At 39.8% G+C, this 22,648-nt stretch overlaps 1 protein-coding gene across 1 annotated transcript in view; it reads right to left on the bottom strand.

The window, feature by feature from the left end:
- Positions 1-1,661: 1,661 nt before the first annotated feature.
- The window catches only part of MYPN (myopalladin), an 86,778-nt gene continuing 65,791 nt past the window's right edge, over positions 1,662-22,648 (bottom strand). The window contains exons 12-19 of the mRNA XM_046027506.1: positions 16,615-16,836; positions 15,320-15,469; positions 13,974-14,056; positions 12,639-12,765; positions 11,248-11,455; positions 9,404-9,569; positions 4,779-4,912; positions 1,662-1,831 (exon numbers count right to left, since the gene is read on the bottom strand). Of these exons, the coding sequence (XP_045883462.1) occupies positions 1,662-1,831; positions 4,779-4,912; positions 9,404-9,569; positions 11,248-11,455; positions 12,639-12,765; positions 13,974-14,056; positions 15,320-15,469; positions 16,615-16,836 (1,260 nt within the window). The remainder of the gene's footprint in view (positions 1,832-4,778; positions 4,913-9,403; positions 9,570-11,247; positions 11,456-12,638; positions 12,766-13,973; positions 14,057-15,319; positions 15,470-16,614; positions 16,837-22,648) is intronic.

Below are 22,648 nucleotides of genomic sequence, written 5' to 3'. Positions count from 1 at the left end.
AAAGCAGCACTCTTTATGCCTTACATCTTACCTCCCCTACTAGATTGTAAGCTCCCTGAGGTCAGGGACTGTGTCTTATTCATAGGTCTCTAGCATAGCATCTTATACAGAGTAGACACACAAATGCTTTTTTTGAGTGAATGAATTTATTTTTATACTGAAAGTCATTGCCTTGAAGTGAAGAAAATTTCAAGTCTTTCTAAACAACTACTATTTGTTCATTGGAGTTAGATACCAGCTGAGGGTGCCTGGCTCAGAGAACACCAGACACCTGTGCACCGGAAATTGGTAACAGACACCTCCAATTCATTTCACAGGGGATTCTGGAGCAAGCTGTGCTGTGATGACCATTCCCAGGGCAGTTTTTGGACTGCTGTGTGAATTGCAGATTTCTCTATCTAATATAAGATTCATTTATCCAACAAACATCTATTGAATGTCTACACGGTGCTAAGCACTCTTCTAGGCACTGGGGATAATCGTAGTGAATTTAGTTCTAAAAATTGCTTAAGAGGCAGATTTTGAATAGGTGGGTTAGAACAAAGATGCATATTCCCCTTTCCTCCCACTCTCCTGGTTAGCATGATTTTTTTTTTCAGCATAATGTTTTCTATATAGAAAATGCAAATTATCTGAAACACAGTCCATACCTATTAAAGATGTCTCCTTCCACACCCACTGCTCTTCTAGGGCAAGTGAAAAACAACACTCTCCATCACTTCCTTTCCTTGTTGGCATCTCTTCCTCCCTCACTGCCTCATACATTTCCAGACTTTTGGGGAGACAAGAAGGGCAGATGATGACGACTCTTACATATTTTGCAAGTGGCAGTTGAAGCTAGTAGCTGTAAAAGTGACCCTATAGAAGCTTTCTTTTTGGTTGGTTTACTAGTAACCTTTTAGTTCTAGCATTTGGGGATGTATAAAGTCAGAAAGAAAAACCACTCACCATTATATCCAAAAGAAAATGATGCAGACAGGCTAACGGGGCCTTGTTTTGGCCATCGAACAAGTGCGTTGTGCAATATTGAGGGTTTCAGTGAATTTTTTGGTATCTCAAGCACATTTTGGCACCTTAATACGTGGCTCAGTACACTCAGGATAAGTAAATCAAAAGTGCTTCTCCACATCTGTGAGTTGTATGGCATGATCTCTTAAGGCTAAGTAGAAGCTGATTAAATGAATCCATCAAAACTACTGCTATGGATTTAACTGATGAAAGGTAATGGAGACCTCCCCACCTTTCTCCTTTACATTGTTTGGTGAGTTAGTGATTCCTAAGGTCACTACTGTCTAACTCCTTTCAGCCCAAACATATGGCCCCTCATTACTTCTAATAGGGCCTAAATATCCCTAACATAGCAGGGGACAGGGGAGCATGCTAGCTTTTTCCCAAAGCAGTGGATGACTTCATGACATCTTTGGTTCATCTGTTATCGTCTTCTCACATTTTTGTTGGAATCTTTAAAAGGCACAGCCCTACATCTTTTCCCTAGCTGAGACAGCAAGAGTCCCCAGCTGACTTATTCGAAGCACTTCTTGCCATGGGTCCAGCAGCATGGGAACTCACTCAAATCCAGTTGCTTGGAAACCACTGTGTCTGGCTTGTCCTTCTTCCCCCTCCACAGTCTGCCCCCTTACACAGCCGGCACCCAGACATTCCTAAAGTTCATCACTCTCCACTACACTCCGAGAAGAACATGAATACACCATTGTGCTTTCCGTGGAGGAGAAGGCGGAGAAAATGTCAAGTCCTTTACTGGTGAGAGATCCATAGCGACTGCCACTGGGCCGGACAGACATGGGTGGTGGGATCTGCTGGTGCCACTGAGCTGGAAAATGGACCAAATAACATGTTACAATCAAGGGAATGCAGTCGAGTGGGTACAGGGCAGGGGTGTATTCTGTCCTCATTCAAACAGTTTCTGTGAAATATATCTGGGTCTGAAATGTGTCATTTGCAAAGAACAAAAAAAATCTCTCCTTCCCTGCCAGGAATAGGCAAACTGGGCTGGTGAACTCTTATGCTCCCAATTCCAAAACCCACGATCTGGGACTATAAGAGTAGCTGTACGGGGAACGCCTGGGTGGCTCAATTGGTTAAGCATCTGCCTTCAGCTTGGGTCATGATGCCAGGGTCCTGGGATCTGGTCCTGGGATCAACTCCCGTGTCAGGCTCCCTGCTCAGCAGGAAGCCTGCTTCTTTCTCTGCCTGCCCCTCCCCTGCTTGTGCCCTTTCTCTCTCTGACAAATAAATAAATAAAATCTTTAAAAAAAAAAAAAAAGAGGGGCATGTGGGTGGCTCAGTCAGTTAAACATTTGCCTTTGGCTCAGGTCATGATCTCAGGGTCCTGGGATTGAGCCCCGTATTGGGCTTCCAGCTCAGTGGGGAAACCTGCTTCTCCCTCTGCTGCTCCCCCTGCCTGTGTTCTCTCTCTGCCTCACTCCTTCCTCTCAAATAAAAAAATAAATAAATAATCTTAAAAAATAAAAGGAGTAGCTGTATAGGGTGATTTATCAAAATATCTCCTCTTACATCCCCTCTCGCTGATCTAGCATGGAGTCTCCCAGGGGCAGTGTAGAAAGAGCTGTAGGCTCTCAAGGGCAGGTACCTCAGAAGGCAGAGACAAGAAACCTGAGGTAATGGATGCCAAAAGACAGGTCCAGACCTCCAAAAGTACCTGTCCCACACCCTAATCACTAATCAGCCACTACCCATCCACCCCCTTATTCAGGTTCTAATGAGTTTATAGCAAGAAGACTGAGAAGTAACTTATGTGCAATCAAACATGATTCAGGGACAAAAGAGAACGTATTAGAATTTCCATGTTCAGCAAACATTGTCTAAAGGAGAAGATCCTTAGGCTTGAACATGCCTGAATGAAATATCCACTCAAATTGCTTTGTCCCTCCTATTGTGTCTGATTCAGAAATTTCGAAGCAGTCTTCTGATTAGGTTTCCAGGGACCTTGGTGTGGAGAAGGGGGAGCAGCAGGTGGGGAAACTGGGTACTCTGGATCCTATGGACCTGTTGAGCATTCTTTTGTTGATTTCATTATTTTGAATCAGTTTTTTAGATAAAAATCAGTTTTTAGATAATAATCATATTATCAGTGTTTTGGAAATACCTCTGAATGGGTGGATAAATTCAAGTTTTGAAAGCTACCAAAGTGAGGACAAAACTTACAGCGATTCCACTGAAGAGCAGGCCCTCAATGAAGCCACGGTGAACAGTCGTCTCTGCTCCAAACCTCTTAACCAGACCACTACAGTTGCTTCTATCAGAAGCTCTACTTTGGGTGAGAGAGGGGAGCCCACCTGCTGTCCCCATTCCTTAGGGGAGGAAGTGGTGGTGGTGGTGGTGGTGAGAGGGCAGGGGATTGATTTCAGCCCAAGTCCTCCATTCCCTCCTCCATTCCCAAGTCCTAATCAAAGAAACAGCACCCCCTGCTGTTGGTGCTGCTCAATCAAGACAGGAGCCTGGGAGAGGTGAGCCTGGAAAACTGAACTGGGAAGTGGAGAGCAGGATTGGGACAAGATTTATCAGTTTCAGGGCTTATTGATACCGAGTTTCTTAGTTGTAGAGCTATCTCCCTCTGACATGGGGAAGTGGATGAAATGGATAGGGGACTTAGCCTAGGTTAAATATGTCGATGGCCTCTCTCTCCCCACCCCCTCACCGGGGGAAGGTACATTAGAGTCAGTGTCCCTCACAGTTGAATTTCTTTTCAAGTCCAAAGATAAGGGAAAATAATCGAAGGACTATATATTGCCTCCAAATAGTAGACCTAGGGAAAAATTAGCAGGCCAAGGCTCTTCCTGTATGGTACTAAAAAAAGGGAATTCCTAGTATGTACCTATGAATAGTTGGGACCTCAGGTTCTAGACACAGTGACTTATTTGTTATTCTGGTTGCTCATGTTGAACCAGTAATGATTAAGAAATTTATTAATTACTAAATTACTTAAAAATTTTTTTAAAGGAGAGGAAGAGAAAGAATCAACCTTTTGGATTAAGGAATGTGCCTCCAAAAAAATACCAGTTACTGTCAAAAGTATAGAGGAGAATAGCAGAGTACATTACATTACATTAATAAAGATTAACTTGTTAAATTCTTTTGAAAATTAGAAACATAGCTCAAAGGAACGATACAAAAGCCGGCATTTGCCTCCTGGCAATAGACACATAACCTCCCTGAGTCTCAGTTTCTTCAGCATTTAGAAGAGGGTCACAAACAGCTGCAATAATTGGGAGGGTCTAAGAATACCATTTTGTAAATTACAAGTCATTATACAAACATCATTTGATATTATTATTGGGACAGCTCTCTATTATTAGTCTGGTTGTGGGATTGGCACCATAAGTATTTGTGGAATGAATTAACAGATGAATGGGGACAGGAAAATTCTCCTGGGTGGAGGTATGCTTGGGAGGAATGACAGGCAGTGGGGATGAAGTTCCAGTGGGTGGCCCATGGTATTAAGGAGACAACAGGAGATGTTGGATGATCAAAAGCATAAACACGGTTAAATTCTGAAATAATTGTAATTCCTAACATTATAGGACATTTCTTTGAAGAAGCTTAAGCTCAAAGTAAAATGCAAAAGTATACAAAAGCCCTGAGGTAACTAAGATGAAATGATTTTAAAAATCCATCACTTAAGCACTAAAATACAGTCTAACGAATTCAGTTATGGAAAAATATCATGCCTATCCTTAAAAAACTTGTTTTAAGCTGTCTATCACACACAGATGTTTAACTGAGGACATTACACCTACCGTATATATCCAGCCTCGCTGTGCACGACACAATGCCAGCTTCATTCTTGGCTGACAACGTGTACCATCCAGCGTCGGATTTCTTGGCTGGCTGAATGAGGAGGCAGACATACCCTGTTGTGTCCTGGTGCATACTAGAGAAAAAAGAGAACATATCTGCATTGTACCTGGGGGCAGAGAAGGCCTTGAGCGGTTCAGGGTTCAGGGAAACTCTTGGGGCAAATCCAGCAGTACAGTGCATCTCCTCTCCTCCCTGACCCTAAGGGGAGGGATGGGCAAGTCAGCTTAAAGCAATTATCAAAGGCAAAATGAATGGTGGAATGGAGTTACAAAAGAGCAGAAGTTAACCCAGTGAGGCCCAGAGGAGCGTTGACAGCCCAGGCAGAGACCCATTCTTGCCCTCCCCACTGCTCTACCACTCTCGGAGTTGTACTCCTTACCAGAAGGGCCCCCATTTGTCACAACCAAAGTCCCGAAAAATCTCTCTTCCAAACCAGATTGGACACTCAAACATAGATGTATTGTTAGCATGGAGGGGTTATTTCTTAATGTAACCAATTGGGCACGAATAGGATTTAGTTTAATGCAGTTCAGGAGCAAATTCCTTCCGTTTCATCCACATCAGTAGTTCTCACCCTTGGCTGCATATTGCAATCTTTGATAATTACACTAGAACTTCAGGCTGGATTTAACATGCTATGTTAATTATTATTATTATTAATGCCCAACATAGGGTTTGAAATCATGACCCCAAGATCAAGAGTGGCATGTTGTACTGACTGAGCCAGCCAGGCACCCCTACACGTTACATTAATTTAGAAGGAAGCGTTAACTCAAGAATATTTTCTGTGCTTGCATGAGTTTTACCAGAAAAAGATCTCAACCTATATATATGTAGACTTCTTAGATGCCAAAATCCTGTAAAGTTTGACAGCTACAACATCCTCTGGAACAAATTCAGTTTACTGTGAAGAAATAAATCTCAGTAGAAACTTTTGTACATAAGCTGCTTTTGTTTGCTTGCCCCCTCATGGCATAAAACCAAAATGGCAAAGATAAGGTTGATTAGAGGAAATCTAGCAGGGACCCATTTTTGGAAACCGGATCTTGAGTTATTTTGAAAATAACAATGTTGTGATGGATAGAAAAGGAGTTACTGCCTTAATGTTTTGTTTTGCTTTATTTTATTTTAGCTTTTTACTGTCAAAGGGATTTCCTGGGTACTAATATGACTGAAGATATGTAACAAAAAATATGCAGGATCCTCACAAATTCCTTATACATTTTCAACTGAAAAATTAAAGTTTTAACAAAATCAGAAATGAAAGAGGAGAAATAACAACAAATACCACAGAAATACAAAGGATTATAAAGGAATATTATAAAATATTAAATGCCAACATTGGACAACTTAGAAGAAATGGATAAATTCCTAGAAATATATAACCTCCCAATACTGAATCAGGAAGAAATGGAAAATTTGAACAGACTGATTACCAGCAATGAAATAGAATCAGTAATAAAAAATATGCCAACAAACAAAAGTCCAGGACCAAATGGCTTCACAAGTGAATTCTACCAAAATTTTAAAGAAGAGGTAATACCTATTCTTTTCAAAATATTCCAAAAAACAGAAGAGGAAGGAAGACTTCCAAATTCATTCTATGAGGCCAGCATTACTCTGATACCAAAACCAGATAAAGACATGAAAGAAAGAAAGAAACTAACTAACAAACTGCAGGCCAGTATCTCCAATGAACACATATACAAAAATCCTCAGCAAAACATTAACAAGTTGAATCCAACAATACATTAAAAAAATTCACCATAATCAAGTGGGGCTCATTCCAGGGTTGCAAGGGTGGTTTAATATTTGTGAATCAATTAACGTGATGTATCACATAAACAAGAGAAAGGACAATAACCATATTATCATTTCAATAGGTACAGGAAAAGCATTTTACAAAATAAACATTAATTCCTGATAAAAGTTCTCAACAAAGTAGGTTTAGACATAATAAAGGCCATAGGTGAAAAACCCACAGCAGACATCATCTTCAATGGTGTAAAATTGAATGCTTTTCCCCTAAGGTTAGGAATAGGACAATGATGTCCACTCTCACCACCTTTATTCAGCATAGTACTGGAAGTCCTAGCCATAGCAATCAGACAAGAAAAAGGAATAAACGAAATCCAGATTGGTAAGGAAGAACTAAAATTTTCACTATTTGCAGATGACATGATGCCATATATAGAAAACCCTCAATTCTACTACAACTGATAAATGAAGTCAGTAAGGTTACAGGATTCAAAATCAATATACAGAAATCTGTTGCATTTCTTTTTCATTTTTTTAACACTTTTTAAAATAAGCTCTACGACCAATGTATGCCTTGAACTCACAACCCCAAGATCAAAAGTCGCATGCTCCACTGACTATGCCAGCCAGGCATTTCTATATATTAATTGCATTACTAGACATTAATAATTGTATTTCTATATATTAATAATGAAACATCAGAAAGAGAAATTAAGAAAACAGTTTGATTTACAGTTGCACTGAAAATAATAAAATACCTAGGAATACACTTAATCAAGGAGATGAAAGCTCTGTACTCTGGAAACTATAAAACACTGATGAAAGAAACTGATAAAACAATGTTGAAAGAAATTGAAGATGACACAAACAAGTGGAAAAATATTCTGTGCTCATGGGTTAGAAGAACCAATATTTTTAAATGTCCATATTACCCAAAGCAATCTACGGATTTAAGTGCAATCCCTATCAAAAAATAACAATGGCATTTTTCACCAAACTAGAACAAATGATCCTAAAATTTGTATGGAACCACAAAGACCCCAAATAGCTGAAGCAATCTTGTAAAGAAAAACAAAACTGGAGGTATCACAATCCCAGATTAAAAGTTATACTACAAAGCTGTAGTAATCAAAACAGTATGATGCTGGCACAAAAACAGACCAATAGATCAACAGAACAGAACAGAAAGTCCAGAAATAAATCCACTATTATATGGTAATTAATCTTTGACATAGGAGGCAAGAATATGCAATGGGAAAAAGACAGTCTCTTCAACAAATGGTGTTAGGAAAACTAGACAGCTACATGCAAAAGAATGAAACTGGACCACCTTCTTACACCATACACAAAAATAAACTCAAAATGGATTAAAGACCTCAGTGTGAGACCTGAAACTATAAAAAGTCTAAAGAGAGCACAGACAGTACCTTCTCTGACATTTTTCTAGATATATCTCCTGAGGCAAGAGAAATAAAAGCCAAAATAAACTATTAGAATGACATCAAAATAAAAAGGTTTCTGCACAGCAAAGGAAACAATCAACAAAACTAAAAGACAACCTACTGACCGGGAGAAGATATTTTCATATGAAATAGCTGATAAAAGGTGAGTATCCAAAATATATAAAGAACTTAATATAACTCAACACACAAAAATGAAATAATCCAATTTTAAAATGAGCAGACATTCCTCCAGAGAAGACATACAGATGGCCAACAGGTACATGAAAAGATGCTTGGCATCACTCACCATCAGGGAGATGCAAAGCAAAACCACAATGAGATATCAACCTCACACCTGTCAGAATGGCTAAAGTCAACACAAGAAACAACAAGTGTTTGCAAGGATGTGGAGAAAAAGGAATCCTCATGCACTTTTGGTGGGAATGCAAACTGGTGTGGCCACTGTGTAAAACAGTACAGAGGCGCCTCAAAAAATTAAAAATAGAATCACTATATGATCCAGTAATTCCACTACTGGGTTTTTATGCAAAGAAAACAAAAATACTAATCCAAAAAGATAAATGCTCCCTCAAGTGTATTGCAGCATTATTTACAATAACCAAGATATGGAAGCAACCCAAGTATAAATCAATAGATGAATGGATAAAGAATGTATGTATGTGCATGTGTGTGTGCATGTGTATGTGTGTGCATGTGTGTACACAGAGGAATATTACTCAGCCATAAAGAAGAATGAAACCTTACCATTTGCAACAATACGGATGGATTTAGAGAGTATAATGCTGAAAGAAGTAAGTCAGTCAGAGAAAGACATATATCATATGATTTCACCCATATGTGGAATTTAAGGAAAAACAAAGGAACAAGAGAAAAAAAGAGACAATCCAAAAACCAGACTCTTAACTATAGAGAACAAACAGGTGGTCACCAGAGGGGAGGTGAATGGGGGAATGGGTGAAATAGGTGAGGGGAATTAAGAGTATACTTATTGTGATGAGCACTTAGTAACATACAGAATTGTTGAATCACTATATTGTACACCTGAAACTAATGCAACATTGTATGTTAACAAAACTGAGTTGAAAAAAAAATTAATCTTGAAAAAAATCTTGAAAATTAATCTTGAAAAAAATTAAGGTTTAAAACTGTGGGACCTCTATACCATAGCCTGCCTTTCAGGAACTAAGAAGAATAAATTCTTGACACGCACAATAACATGGACAAAACTCAAAGGCATCATGCTAAGTGAACGAAGCAAGATTCAAAAGACGACAGACTTATTTGGGTGCCCAGGATGTCCCACTGAGCTCGGAAGTCCCTTTGAACGCGGGAACGGGCTGTACCTGATCCTTTCTCGGGTGAAAGGGAGGGTCTCGTTGTCCTTCTTCCAGAAGAACACAGGTGGTGGCATGCCTATCACCCGGCACTCCAGCCTCACTGGGTGGCCTTCGGGAACTCCACTGTTCTGCAATTTCTCCAGGATCACAGGGGCTTTCTTCACTTCTTTGGCTGAGTGAGAGAAAGGCCATTCTTGTTTGAAGAGTAAGTGCCTTGAGGTTCATGCTTCGAACTCATTACTGTTCTGGAACTTAGCAGAGTGCCCCTCCCCCATACCCCACCTCCTCTTCAGCAAACTTTTCACACCCCGAAGTGAATATCATTGCTTTTATAAAAGCTCTGGAAGTGATGAAAAAGGAATGAGGGACTCTCTTTGCATATTGTGTGAGAGACAACGCTCCAGGATCTGGGTGGCCCACTGGGCAGGGGGGTGCGAAAGGTGGGTGTGGAATTTAAGGAGTCTCTTTTATTCCCAACAGTAAATTTTGAGAAACAACAGATTTTATGTACTGAATCTATCCTTTTTCTTTTCTAGAGATGATTTTGTAAAAGGTATATTCATTTTCCCTCAACTTTTACTTTGAAGAAGTTTATAGCTACAGGAAAAAAGTACACTACTTTTTTTTTTTTAAGTTTTATTTATTCAAGTAATCTCTACACCCGACATGGGGCTTGAACTCAAGAGATTGAGATCTGAGATGTGAGATCAACAGTTGCACTCTCCTCTGAGCCAGCCAGGTGCCCCAGAAGTACACTACTTAAAAACAAAACAAAAAACCCCACCAAGTATGCTTCCTAAGGAAGCCTTTTTGGGGGGAACGGGAGGGCCAGAACCAGATAAGGCAAAGATACCTCATATTTCAGGATTCCAGAGTCAATATTTGCAAAATATTAGGGGGAAAAGTAAAAGCTTGCAATCAATATATCCTTGCAGGAAGAGCTTTTCCTACTCTGTTGGGTAAGAGAAAATTAAGAGTGAGAAAAAGGAAAAGATATATGGGGTGAGCAGTTACAAGCCTATAGAGAAGATAATATGCCGAAGTCCCCTGATTTCCAAGGGCCACACATGGGAGAAAGCTCAGCACTAGAATTCGTATATTCTGAAATCTAGTTCTGGTTGGACTCCTGCCCCGAGGGCAGGTATCAAGCAAGTGATGATGACTTCTTGTCCTTTTTTGTAGGCATTACAGTGTTTTGTTCATGTTGCCTTACAAGGTAAAGGTTCATTTGTTTAGTTATCAACTCAACATTTGCTGAGCACTGTGCATGTTCCAGGCACTGAGTCAGACTTTAGAGAGACACAGAAAAAGTCAGAATGTCTGAGTTAGGAGATCATAGTTACATGGAAGGCTGCAAGTGCTCTGAGGAGTCTCTCCTTTTCTAAGTGCTAAGGAAACAGAGGAGGATGTGCCTTGGTGGTGACATTTGAATTAAGCCTTGGTGAATGACAAGGAGGTTCCTAAGCAAAGAAGGGTATATTCCAGGTAGAAGGATCAGTGAAGCAAAGGCATGGAAACTTGGAGTAGGGACAAGAATCTGGTGTGTTCCAGTAGTGATGAACTGTAGGGCAAGTGACTTGAATTTAGTGTAGTCAATATACTAATTAACTGATTAACTATTACAATGGCTCCCATATACTGCATGCATATATGCATAAGATACCATATTATGTTTTTACTGATAGGTCTTTGTAAGCAATGTAGGAAGTATGGCCCTTACTATAGTGAAGGAGAAACAGAGATGAAACTTGGTAGGGCAAAGGACTAAGGAATTCTGTCAGAGGTTGTGCTTATTTGGGCAATAACTTTAAAAGGGAGTTATGCTTGGGGGTCCCGGAAGCCAACCTTACCTACTACGGTGAGCTCCAGACTAAAAGAATTCTGTCCGGTTTTGTTGGTAGCAATGCATGTATAGGTCCCTGCATCACGTTGAGTGAGCGGGTCAATGAGCAGAGAGTGAACTCCAGTTTCTCTGACCAACATCTTGTGGGAGGCGTCTGGTAGCACTGGTTGGCCATTGAGCAGCCACGTCAGCTCTGGAGGCGGTAAGCCACTCACCTAATAAATAACAGGACAACTGAGGCAAATGACAGGCTGATGACAAGCAGATTTATTTGGTGGCTGAATTCTTCATCCTTGTCTGGCACCAAGTAGTGAGAAAAAACACGGGGTGGAGAGACACCTCTCTCAGGGGCATCAGGACAAGAGGTACTGGGTGAGGGGCCATATTAATTTAAATTGTATAGTAGTTTGACCCCAAATTCAGGGGATGATTATATTTTAGATTAGAATAAGTAAGAAATAAAAACTAAATGAATAGATAAAATAGGTCTGCAGAGTCAGTTTCACAGATGATATGTTGTTGCTTACATACCTGAGAATCGCGAGAGGAACCAAGGAAAGGGCAGACATTAGAGTTCTCAGATATTTCTCTGTGTTACAATCACGTGGGGGAGCATTTGAAAATCCCAATGTCCACCTACTATCTTAAGTCAGAATCTCTAGAAATGGGACCCGGAATGGGAATCTTTCAGGGGTTAGGGTGGAAGAAGTAACAATCAATCCCGAATATTATTTAGGCAGCCATTGACAGAGTAAGAACCACCTCTACGAATGATTAACCTCAAGCGTTTACCACTTAGCATCTAAAAATTCCATAGCATTCTGAATCTTTGGAGGGCAATAGGTGACGTAAGTTTCTCTTCATACTGAGGGATATCCATGATGCTCAGCTGAACAGTTTCTGGCTGAAGAGTTAGAATGCAGAATAGCTAAAGCTGCTGGATGTTGGTTAGTATGAGAGACCAACTTCTGTTTTCATAAACCACCTCAGAGCCATCTTTTCATGACTACAATTTTTTCAAAGCCTATAGGTCACAGACACTTCAAGGATGCAAAAATCACACTTTTGGCTTTATAGCAATAAAGACTTTCCCAGCACTACATGGAAAATGTCTGAATTACATCAGTTCCTTGGTTGTCTTTTACAAATACAGGGTCAACTTGATACAACACCAATGTAAATTTATTAAGGTACAAAGACTTAAAAATTTCATCAAAAATTTTTTTTTTGTCTGGGATTAAATGTTCTGAAAAAGCCTTGTGAGAAAAGAAGTGATCTCTTTCGCTTCCCCAGTCCCTCTTTCTCTAAACAAAACATAAAACAAATACAAACAAAAATAAGTCAGACAAATGCAAAATGTGAACAGATCCTGAACCAAGGATGAGGATTAGAGTCTACCTTACAGTCCAGCCGACAGAGGCGCCCCTCGTGAGCTACCATATCCCCAGGAGCCTGCAGGAAATGTGGTCGGAAAAAGCGTTCCTGTAGGGGCTCTTTGTCTCTCTCTTGTGCTCGGGACCTTCCTCTACAAAAACAAGCAAGGTCAGGCATTAAACATAGAAACCAATCTATAAACCTACATCAGCAAGCATTTATGCATGGCAATAGACCATGGAGAACAGATATTTTGGGGGCGTGGTAGGGAAGGAGGCTGCTAGACTGTAAACAAATGATAAAATAATAAATAATGGTGTGAAGCTTATGTAAAAAGCCAGGTGGTAAGCATCTCATACCCTGTAGGATTATCTTATGAGATCTGTAATTAAATAAACAGGCTTTAGCTTCTTTCTCTCTGAAGTCATTCTGGGTTAAGTGGCTCAGCTCCCCTTGCCTGGGCTTTGACCAGTTGTTCAAAAGTTTCAAAATAAACAAATAAATCAGTATTCAAGCCGAATCTCAAATGAGAGCCAACAGACAAGTCCTGTTTATTACCCAGAACAAGGCAGCTGCAATCCCTGTGTCTCTGAGTAATAAAATTTAACCTGGCTATAAATTATGGCAGACCATTAAAGATGATCAGGAACTTGAACTAGTTAAGACTGACCAACAGTAACAGCTGTTCTTGAAGGGGGGAAAAAAAAACGACAAAGAAGGTATAGTTGCAGCGGTGATGAAATACTGTATCTGAAACTTGGGTCACTATTTTTGCTCCTTTGGTAAGTCAAATATAATTCATCCATGTCAGCAACTATGGAATGCTTTGCTAAGACTCTGTGGCACCATAAGACTCAAGGGGAAGCCAGGCTCTTAATTCTTAGTGGTTAGTAAAATCAGAGAGGGAGAAAGTCAATTGCTGTGTTAGAGTCAATTGTTATACTGGGGACACCAACAACAAAAATATTCAATCTATAGACATAACCATTAGCAGTTTCTGTGTTTTTAAAGAAAATACGGTAATTTAATTCAAAGACTCTGGTTTATATATTATCTGCACAGGTGCTACTGATGGTCACAAATTTTAAGCCATCAAGAGTGTGTGACAGACCTGTGGGTCTCAAAGTTAATGTGCTTATAAGTCACCTAGGGATCTTATTAAAATGAATTTCTGATTCAGTAGGTCCGGGGGGGCAGTGCTTGGGATTCCACATTTGCAACAATCTCCCAAGGGATGCTGATGCTACAGGTACAGGACTACATTTTAAGTAACAATTTGTAGACCCAGCACTTTGATGCTCATTGTGGTAGGTGGCTGCTTGGGAGGGGCTCGAGAAGGGAGATTCTTACTGTCTTTACCTGTGAGACTGACCAGCAGATGTTAGTCGACTGCGAATGGGCAAACTTTGTACCATCAAGTGGCCAGAACAGCTGATTCGTCCCTGAAACAAAAATGAATTTAAAATAAGAGAATTCCCCATTTTTTTTTCAAATTTATATAAATTTTTCTGGACTGGAACAGTTTTGAACCTTTTGGCCAACTATTATGCACAAGAAAACTTGGGGTTGGGGGATAAAAACAATAAAATATGACTCCTTAAATCACTGTTAGTAGTCCAGGGGAGAGGGGCACCTGGGTGGCTCAGAGGGTGAAGCCTCTGCCTCCAGCTCAGTTCATGGTCCCCAGGTCCTGGGATGGAGTCCTACATTGGTCTCTCTGCTCAGCAGGGAGCCTGCTTCTCCCTCTCTCTCTGCCTACTGCTCTGCCTATTTGTGATCTCTCTTTCTGTCAAATAAATAAATAAAATCTTTTAAAAAATAGTCCAGGAAAGAGATTTAAAGAACATTGTGATGACTTTTATTTTGAGCTGAGAAATGAACAGAACACAAATGTAAAAAAAATCGAATTCTTGTGCACTGAACATTATCTGCGGCCACATGCAGAGACTATGGCCAAGTATTTTATACTTTTCTTGATAGAGATTTATCCTCAAGACTAACATTTTATTTTTTTAAAAGGTTTTATTTATTTATTTTACAGAGAGAGAGAGATCACAAGTAAGCAGAGGGACAGGCAGAGAGAGAGGGGAAGCAGGCTCCCCGCTGAGCAGATAGCCCGATGTGGGGCTCGATTCCAGGACCCTGAGATCATGACCTGAGCCAAAGGCAGAGGCTTAAACCACTGAGCCACCCAGGTGCCCCAAAACTAACATTTTAATAAGGAGAGTGGGTGAGTAGAAATTATAGCTCTATACTTTGTATTCTAGTAATAGTTGAAGATACTTATTCTGTCATATCTTTTAGAGGAATTTTAATTCTTGATCCTAAATCTCATTCAGAAAAGAAAAGTGAGAGATTATGGCTTTCTAACTTTTACCAAAAAAAAAAAAAAATCATTCTTCGATAGAATGATTTATAGACTCTTCAAGAGAATCAATGAGTTGGTAAACAAAAGATTTAGCCCAATACATCTGGGACATAGAGAACAGGTATTTCTAATGTCCTTTGACAAAGGCTCAAGGCTTGTGTGACCCATCCATGGCTAACTGGTCTTTTAAGCTGTGCTCTAGTTACACACAGTAACAATGATCCTCATTCATTTTCCTCAGCAATCCTTAGTAACTAGCACTTCTCAAGGTCTCATTCACAATGACATCAAGTGCTCCTTCCTCAGTGCAGCACAGCGCAGAACCCTGCTTCTCCACCTGGGGGTTGGCAGCCATGATAGTGTAGTTGCCGTCATCATCACCGGTGGTGGAGTCGATGTGCAGAGAGCACGTCCCATCTCCTTCTCGCCTCATTTTGCAGTGCTCATTTCTCTTTGAAATCTGCTTCCCATCTTTGAACCAGTAAACCTGCAATGAAAGATAATCGAGGAGAACATACGATAATGAAGTAGGGAGTAGGGTGAGGCAACGGCGTCTCTGCAAGAGCCCCATCCCTTTTAAAGCACTTTGAAAAAAATATTTTTAAAATGTCTGTGTAATACATATACATATACAATACTTATACATATACAATACTTAAGTTAAAAATTCTGTATGATTTAGGATTGAGATAAAGCTTTTGACTCTTCTTATTTTACTTCGTAATTACTTAAAAAGTCACCCCAAGGAACAGACACGTCTTCATAAACAAAATGATGAAAACCAGGAGCATGAATTTTCCCCCCAATATCCTATCTAAAAGCTCAAGTCTTCCGCAGTCACAGATCTCCAGGTCTACAATAGTTCACTCTACCTGAAAGGATAGTACGGTTTTTTATACCAAGTGGAAGGAGGCCAGGACTCACTGGCTAAATTTCTCATTAAATAAACATTTAAATAAATAGATTTTTCATGTTGAGTTCTGTATGTATCAAGGAGATCTCTCAAAGACAGGGGGGTTAGAGTACTGGCTGCAGCTGTTCTCCTCCATGTTTCCTAGTTACTTAACCATACATGATAACACCATGCTAATGTTTGTGCAAGTAGAGCGGAGAGGTCCCCTATCACAGCCATACTGGGTGTAAATCCTTCTTTCAGCTGACTGCCAAAAAAATCTGGTGACTCATAAGATTTTTCTGCAGTCAATGATAATGATACGACATTTTCAGCATTTACCAACCTGATAGTAATGATACAAATATAGCTACTTTGTGCAACAACAGGTCCTTTGTGGGTATTCAGTAAGCGTTAAATAAAAAGAAAAATATCAATTTGGTGAGTTTGGTTTGAGAGAATCAATAGCCCAAAGTGGAGGATTATGACTAAGAAGCTTATTTTAAACTTTTATTTAAATTCTAACTTACCCATAAGTCTGATTTATTTGGGGCCTAATTATTTAACTGTCTTATCCTTGACTGTCTCTTTTTAGTGAAATTATCTGGGCTTTGTTAGTTTTTCTGGTAGTGGTTTTTATTCCCTCTGTAGATATTTCCCTAGAATCTGGTAAGACTTTCTGGAAGGCACTGTCTACGGTTCTGTGTTGGTTGGCCCACCAGCTGGTCATCTTCTCCTACCTTTGGAACAGGTATTCCAACAATTTTGCAGGTAAATGTCACTGGAGAGCCTTCTGTAACCCGGAAATGCTTGAGTCTTTTGTCAAAGATGGGAGCAATACACTTGCCCGTGGGGATCTCATCATGTTGGATTTCATCATCTGATTCATCAACAGGGGTACGTTCCAAGCGAAACTCTATTTCATTCATCAGCCTCTGCTCAAAGCTTGAAATTTTGTACTCCTGTCAAGATGGAAAACATGTTTCAGTTTCAATTCCATGGGTGCGAAAGAAGATGTCTATCAGTATGATTTGAGGATGGAACTTTTTAGATTCAGACGGTAAATATATATCATGGAAACCCAATAAACCAGGCATGTTCCATTTCCAGTTCCTCCCCACAGAGCACTAAAGGAGATGCCAATGTCTCTACTATAATCCCAAACTGCCTTAGTGAATCCTGATTCCTCACCTTGAGTATGGAGCCCCAGTAGCATCCTGTAGAGAAATGAAGATGGAATGTAATTTCCATTACTACTATTAATGTCCATTTCAAATGTAGAACTTCCTATCTGGTAATATGGCAAAACTATTCTGAATTGTATTCTGATGCATGCCTGCATTACCAGCTTCCTGTCTTTACTGGACACTCCCATCTGCATACTTGATGAAACCTGTCTTGAATAAATCTCCCTTGACTCCATATCCATCTCTCTACTCTCACCACAACAAAACTAGCTGAAATAATTTTGTATTGTTACAGGATCATTTGCTTGTCACCCAGTATTTTAGTAATGCACTCCAATTAAGCTTGTGTTCTCACTGTTCCCCTGAGATTACTATTGTCAGGGTCTCCAAATTCACCAAATCCAGTCGTCACTTATCTGTTCTTATCTTACCTGATCTCTCAGGAACATTAGACAAGGATGACTATTTTCTCCTTTTTGAAATATTTTCTTCTGTTTGCTTTCATGACACCTTATTGTTTTTCCTTCTTTTTCTTTAGTTGCTCCTTATCAGTCTCCTTTGCTAGCTCCTAGACCTAGGTAGGTGGTCTCATCCTGTCTCACTTCTGAATGCTGATGAGTCCAAATCCATATCTTCTGGCCTGATCTTTCCACAAAATTCATATACCTGATGATCTATTGTACATCATAAGAGTCATATACCCAGCGACTGATTCTATATCATGGCTTGGGCGCCCAAGGGGCATCTCAAACTTAGCATGATCCAAACAACACATACTTGATTTCTGTCTCCCAGAGATGCTCCTACCCTACCCTTGCCCATCTCAGAAAATGGTGCCATGACTCATCTACTTGGTTAAATAGTTAAGCCAGTGTTTCTTGCACTATCTTTGCTGAAAACCAAATTTTAAAAAATTAACATATAATATATTATTTGTTTCAGGGGTACAGGTCTGTGATTCATCAGTCTTACACAATTCCTAACACTCACCATAGCACAAACTCTCCCCAATGTCCATCACCCAGCCACCCCATCCTTCCCACCCTCTCCACTCCAGCAGCCCTCAGCTTGTTTCCTGAGATTAAGAGTCTCTTATGATTTGTCTCCCTCCCTGGTTTTGTCTTATTTCATTTTTTCCCTCCCTTTCCCTGTGATCTTCTGTCCTGTTTCTCAAATTCCTTTTATCAGTGGGATCATATGATAATTGTCTTTCTCTGATTGACTTATTTCACTTAGTATAATACCCTCTAATTCCATCCACATCCTTGCAAATGGCAAGATTTCGGGTTTTTGATGGCTGCATAATATTCCATTTGAAAACCAGGTTTTAAAAAATGTCCAGTGCATACTTTTATAAAGTGAAATAAAAATGAATGTGTAGCAAAATGAAATTTAGGAGGCATGAAAAATTATTATATTCATAGGCATAACATTTTTCTGTCAAATTGCTATAAAAATTTTTTAATGGTTACTCTCAGTTTCTGTGCTTACACCAAGGTGGAGATGTGATAGCCTGCAGATTGCTACACGTCCTCAGACCACACTTGGAGTTACCAAGTTAAACCCTAAATCTAGGACTTATCCTGAATTGCAGTCACTCCCTCTCCCTGCTGAATTCTATCGAGATTATATGTCACCTCCCAAAGCAGCCTTCCCAGTCCACTCCCATTCTAATACTGTGCATAGTACTGGTTGCTATCCAGTATATTTCTTGTTTGCTTATTGATTGAGTGATTGAATATCTCTCTAAGGATTGGAATGTTAGCTCCACAAGAGCAGAGATTTTTATCTTGCTTCTCACTGTATCAACAGCACCTGGAATAGTGTCTGTTTCATGGCAGGTGCTCAATGAGTATCTGAATAATGAGCAAAGACAGGAATGACATGGGGGCAATCCCTTGTTCCAAATGCATCTCTGAGGACTCCAGAGCCCTGGCTTTGGGCTGAGGGTAAGACCTTCTGTAAGCTTGTGACTCTAGTTAACCACAATTTCGTAATTTAGGTGAGCTCCATGGAGATGGCATTAGGATGTTCCTGAAATAAAATTTGAAAGCACATGACTGATATACATCTGCCCCGAGTCTTAAGCAGAGTGATTGAGTTTAAGACTCATAAGCTGTATTCTGAAGTTATAAAGTCACATTACTCTTGTTCTTTAGTTATTGTCTTATACATATTATCACCTGAATTTTTGTAGAATTGGAGCTTATGAAACACAGAAATACAGAAATCAGAGGTTCTTTGGTTTCAATTTCTTGAAACCAATTTTATTATTTTTTAAAGATTTTATTTATTTATTTGACAGACAGAGATCATGAGTAGGCAGAGAGGCAGGCAGAGAGAGAGAGAGGAGGAAGCAGGCTCCCTGCTGAGCAGAGAGCCCAATGCGGGGCTCGATCCCAGGACCCTGAGATCAAGACCTGAGCTGAAGGCAGAGGCTTTAACCCACTGAGCCACCCAGGCACTCCTCTTGAAACCAATTTTAAATCCTCCTCTCTTGGCCACATCTCACACTGGGTAAGCAAAATAAATCCACGGTTCTTTCATGGTAGAGAAAATGATTAATCTCCAGTTAGCTTATTAATTTTTAATCAGATAATTCAAACCAGTTAAAGCAAAAAATTGTTCACGTCTATTAATTTGAAACCTAGTTTAAAAGTATTAAGAAACCTAGTTTAAAAGTATTAAGACTATTTTCTACATTATAAGAGTTTTTAAAAAGTTAATATTAAAGCTTCCAACTTTCTACCTATTAGGTTGAATAATATGAAACTGACATTTTTGTAGGTCAAAAGTGTAGAATTTCATAGATTCAATCTAATACTTCACAATGACTATATTTTCCATAAATACAATAAATGTTCTGCCAAATTTGAAATATTTCTTAGTCTTCCAGTTTAAAAATCACATGAAGAAAATATATTTCTTCTTTCTTGAATTGCCTTTGTGATTATGAATATATATTATTTTTCTTTTTAACACATTTGTTTATTTTCTGGGATATTTAGGAGTAAAACCAATGAGTCATTTTATTCTCTTACCATATGAGGTAGGTATTAAATAGACATTTTATTATTTTAAAAATTACATCCAAACAGAATAATTCACATATTTTCAAACCTCATACACAGATCCTAGGGTTCAGGAAACAACAGTTTTTGTGAGGGTGGCAGGAGGTCTTAGCCTTTCAGAGCTTCTCATCTTGTTTCATTTAAGGCCCCAAACTCCTAGTCATTCCATACCAACTCTAGCCATTGTTCTAATGGAGTCCTTGCTCTAATTTAAAGAGTCTTTCCTCATGCTTCTCCTATTGCCTGACCTGTAAGGGCTGGTAACTTCCTGGTTAAATACATTGTCAGAGTTATTATAGGGAGAGATAAATTCCTGAAATTCTATTTTGAAAGTATCAAGTAATTTTCCCTAAGAAGTGTTTTGTACATAGTTCTAAGTTATGATTACTCCTAACCTTCAGGAACACAGTGGGTGATATATATGAGGCTGTAAGTGCCTGCCTGAGAATATCAATATCACATTGTCTCTGTGTATTCCAAACTTGATTTTACCAACTTGGGGTCTGATTTTACAGAATTTATAAATGTTTGAATTGATTTGATCCAAGGAACTACAGAAGCAATATGATGAAAATATGCACAATTTGTTCACTATAAATGTATGCATATTGGTTATATATTTATTATTTTTTCAGTATGATGAATTGGGAGATGATAGAGAACATTCAATGAATTATTTAAAAAATACTACTGATAACTATGTACTGAGGATACGGTTGCAACAAGATCTTAATTGGAAGTTTTTTTTTAATTTAAAGATTTTATTTATTTATTATTTGACACAGAGAGAGAGAGAGAGAGAGAGAGAGAACGAAGTAGGCAGAGTGGCAGGCAAAGGGAGAGGGAGAGGGAGAAGCAGGCTTCCCATGGAGCAAGGAACCCTATGTGGGGCTTGATCCCAGGACCCTGGGATCATGACCTGAGACAAAAGCAGATGCCCAACCAACTGAGCCACCCAGGTGCCTCTTAATAGGAAGTTTTTATTGAAGCCTAAGATGGGCTAGGTATCGGAAAACAAGTGAGCTGACAGACAAACTATTCTTCAGAAATTTCAAAGCAGTTGCTTACGGACAGGGTAGACCATTTAAAGCCCCCACATCCGCCAGAGAAACAAAGGAGTCAGAGGGGAAACAATCCAGTGAGAGCACTTTGGAGAGAGCTATTGTATCTATGCATCTCCTACCTCCCCCTCTACCCCAAGAGTACCTGCCTTCACTTCAAGCTCAGTGAGGGAGATTAAATAGGCCCATTGGGAGCTACAAGCAAGATGGTGGAGGAGCAGGAGACCTAAATACCCTCACATCCCGGGAGTTCAGCTAGATAGTTATCAAATCACTCTGAACACCTATAAACTCAACAGAGATAGAAGAGAAGAAGAGCAGCAAGTCTAGGAACAGAAAAGTGACCACTTTCTGGAAGGTAGGATGTGTGGAGAAGTGAATCTGAGACAATATACTTCCTGTATATAGACCGTGGGGAGGGGGACTGGCAAGGGATAGAGCAGCAGAGCACAAAATTGGAAATTTAGAAGTCTGTTCCACTGAGGGACATTGCTCCAGAGACTAAGCAGTGGGTGGAGCCCTTGCAGGGACAGTGTGGTCTCAGGATCTGTGGTGTCACAAAAAGACCAGGGGTGTTTGAGTGTGGCAGAGCTGCCAGGCATCAGAGTGGGGAAGCCAGCTGCAGAGGTGGAGCTGAGGAGTGGGCTTTTAGCTTGGGGTTACCTTAAACCGTGATCTCAGGCACAGTTGGGCCTCTGCTCTTCAAACAGGGACCCCACAAGTGACAGATCCTGGGAGACCCCTTTCTCCTTCCTTTGGGAGGAGTGGCACAGGAGCAAACTGCAGGAATCTGCTGGGTTTGGAGACTCCAAATGGGGTTGTGTGCCAGAGATAGAAATGCTTGGTCACAGGCTGGGTGAGCACAGAGTGAGGCCAGAGACCAGGGAGATGGGAGTGATTGACTGCTTTTCTCTGAGGGCGCACTGAGGAGTGGGGCCCTGAGCTCTCAGCTCCTATGGGGCTGGAGATTGGGTGGCCATGATTTTCATATTTGTCCTCCAAAGTTCTACAGAAAGTGTTCAGGAAACAAAAGCTCCCAAGAGCAAAACTGAGCAGATTACTTAGCCTGGACCCTGGCAAGGGCAGTGCAATTCCACCTCAGGCAAAGACATTTGAGAATCACTGCAACAGGCCCCTCCCCAAAAGATTAGCAAGAACATCCAGCCAAGACCAAGTATACTGATCAATGAGAACTGCAAATCTCCAGAGGTAGGGGAATGCAACACATAGAATTCATGGCTCTTTTCCAATGACTCTTTAGTTTTTCAAAGTTAAATTTTTAAAATTTTATTTCTTTCTTATTCTATTTTCTTTTAATTTTTCCTCTTTCCTATTTTACCCTTTTTAATTATCTTATCTTGTCAATACCTTTAAAAAATCTTTAAAAATTTTCATTGTTATAGTCATATTCCATCCCTTTATTGTATTTAACCTTATTTTTTGTATACATATAGG

The sequence above is a fragment of the Meles meles genome, chromosome 13 (assembly GCF_922984935.1).
Source record: "Meles meles chromosome 13, mMelMel3.1 paternal haplotype, whole genome shotgun sequence".
In the NCBI taxonomy this organism is placed as follows: Eukaryota; Metazoa; Chordata; class Mammalia; order Carnivora; family Mustelidae; genus Meles; species Meles meles.
Note: the sequence above shows the minus strand (reverse complement) of the source record. Positions and strands in the feature narration are given on the sequence as shown.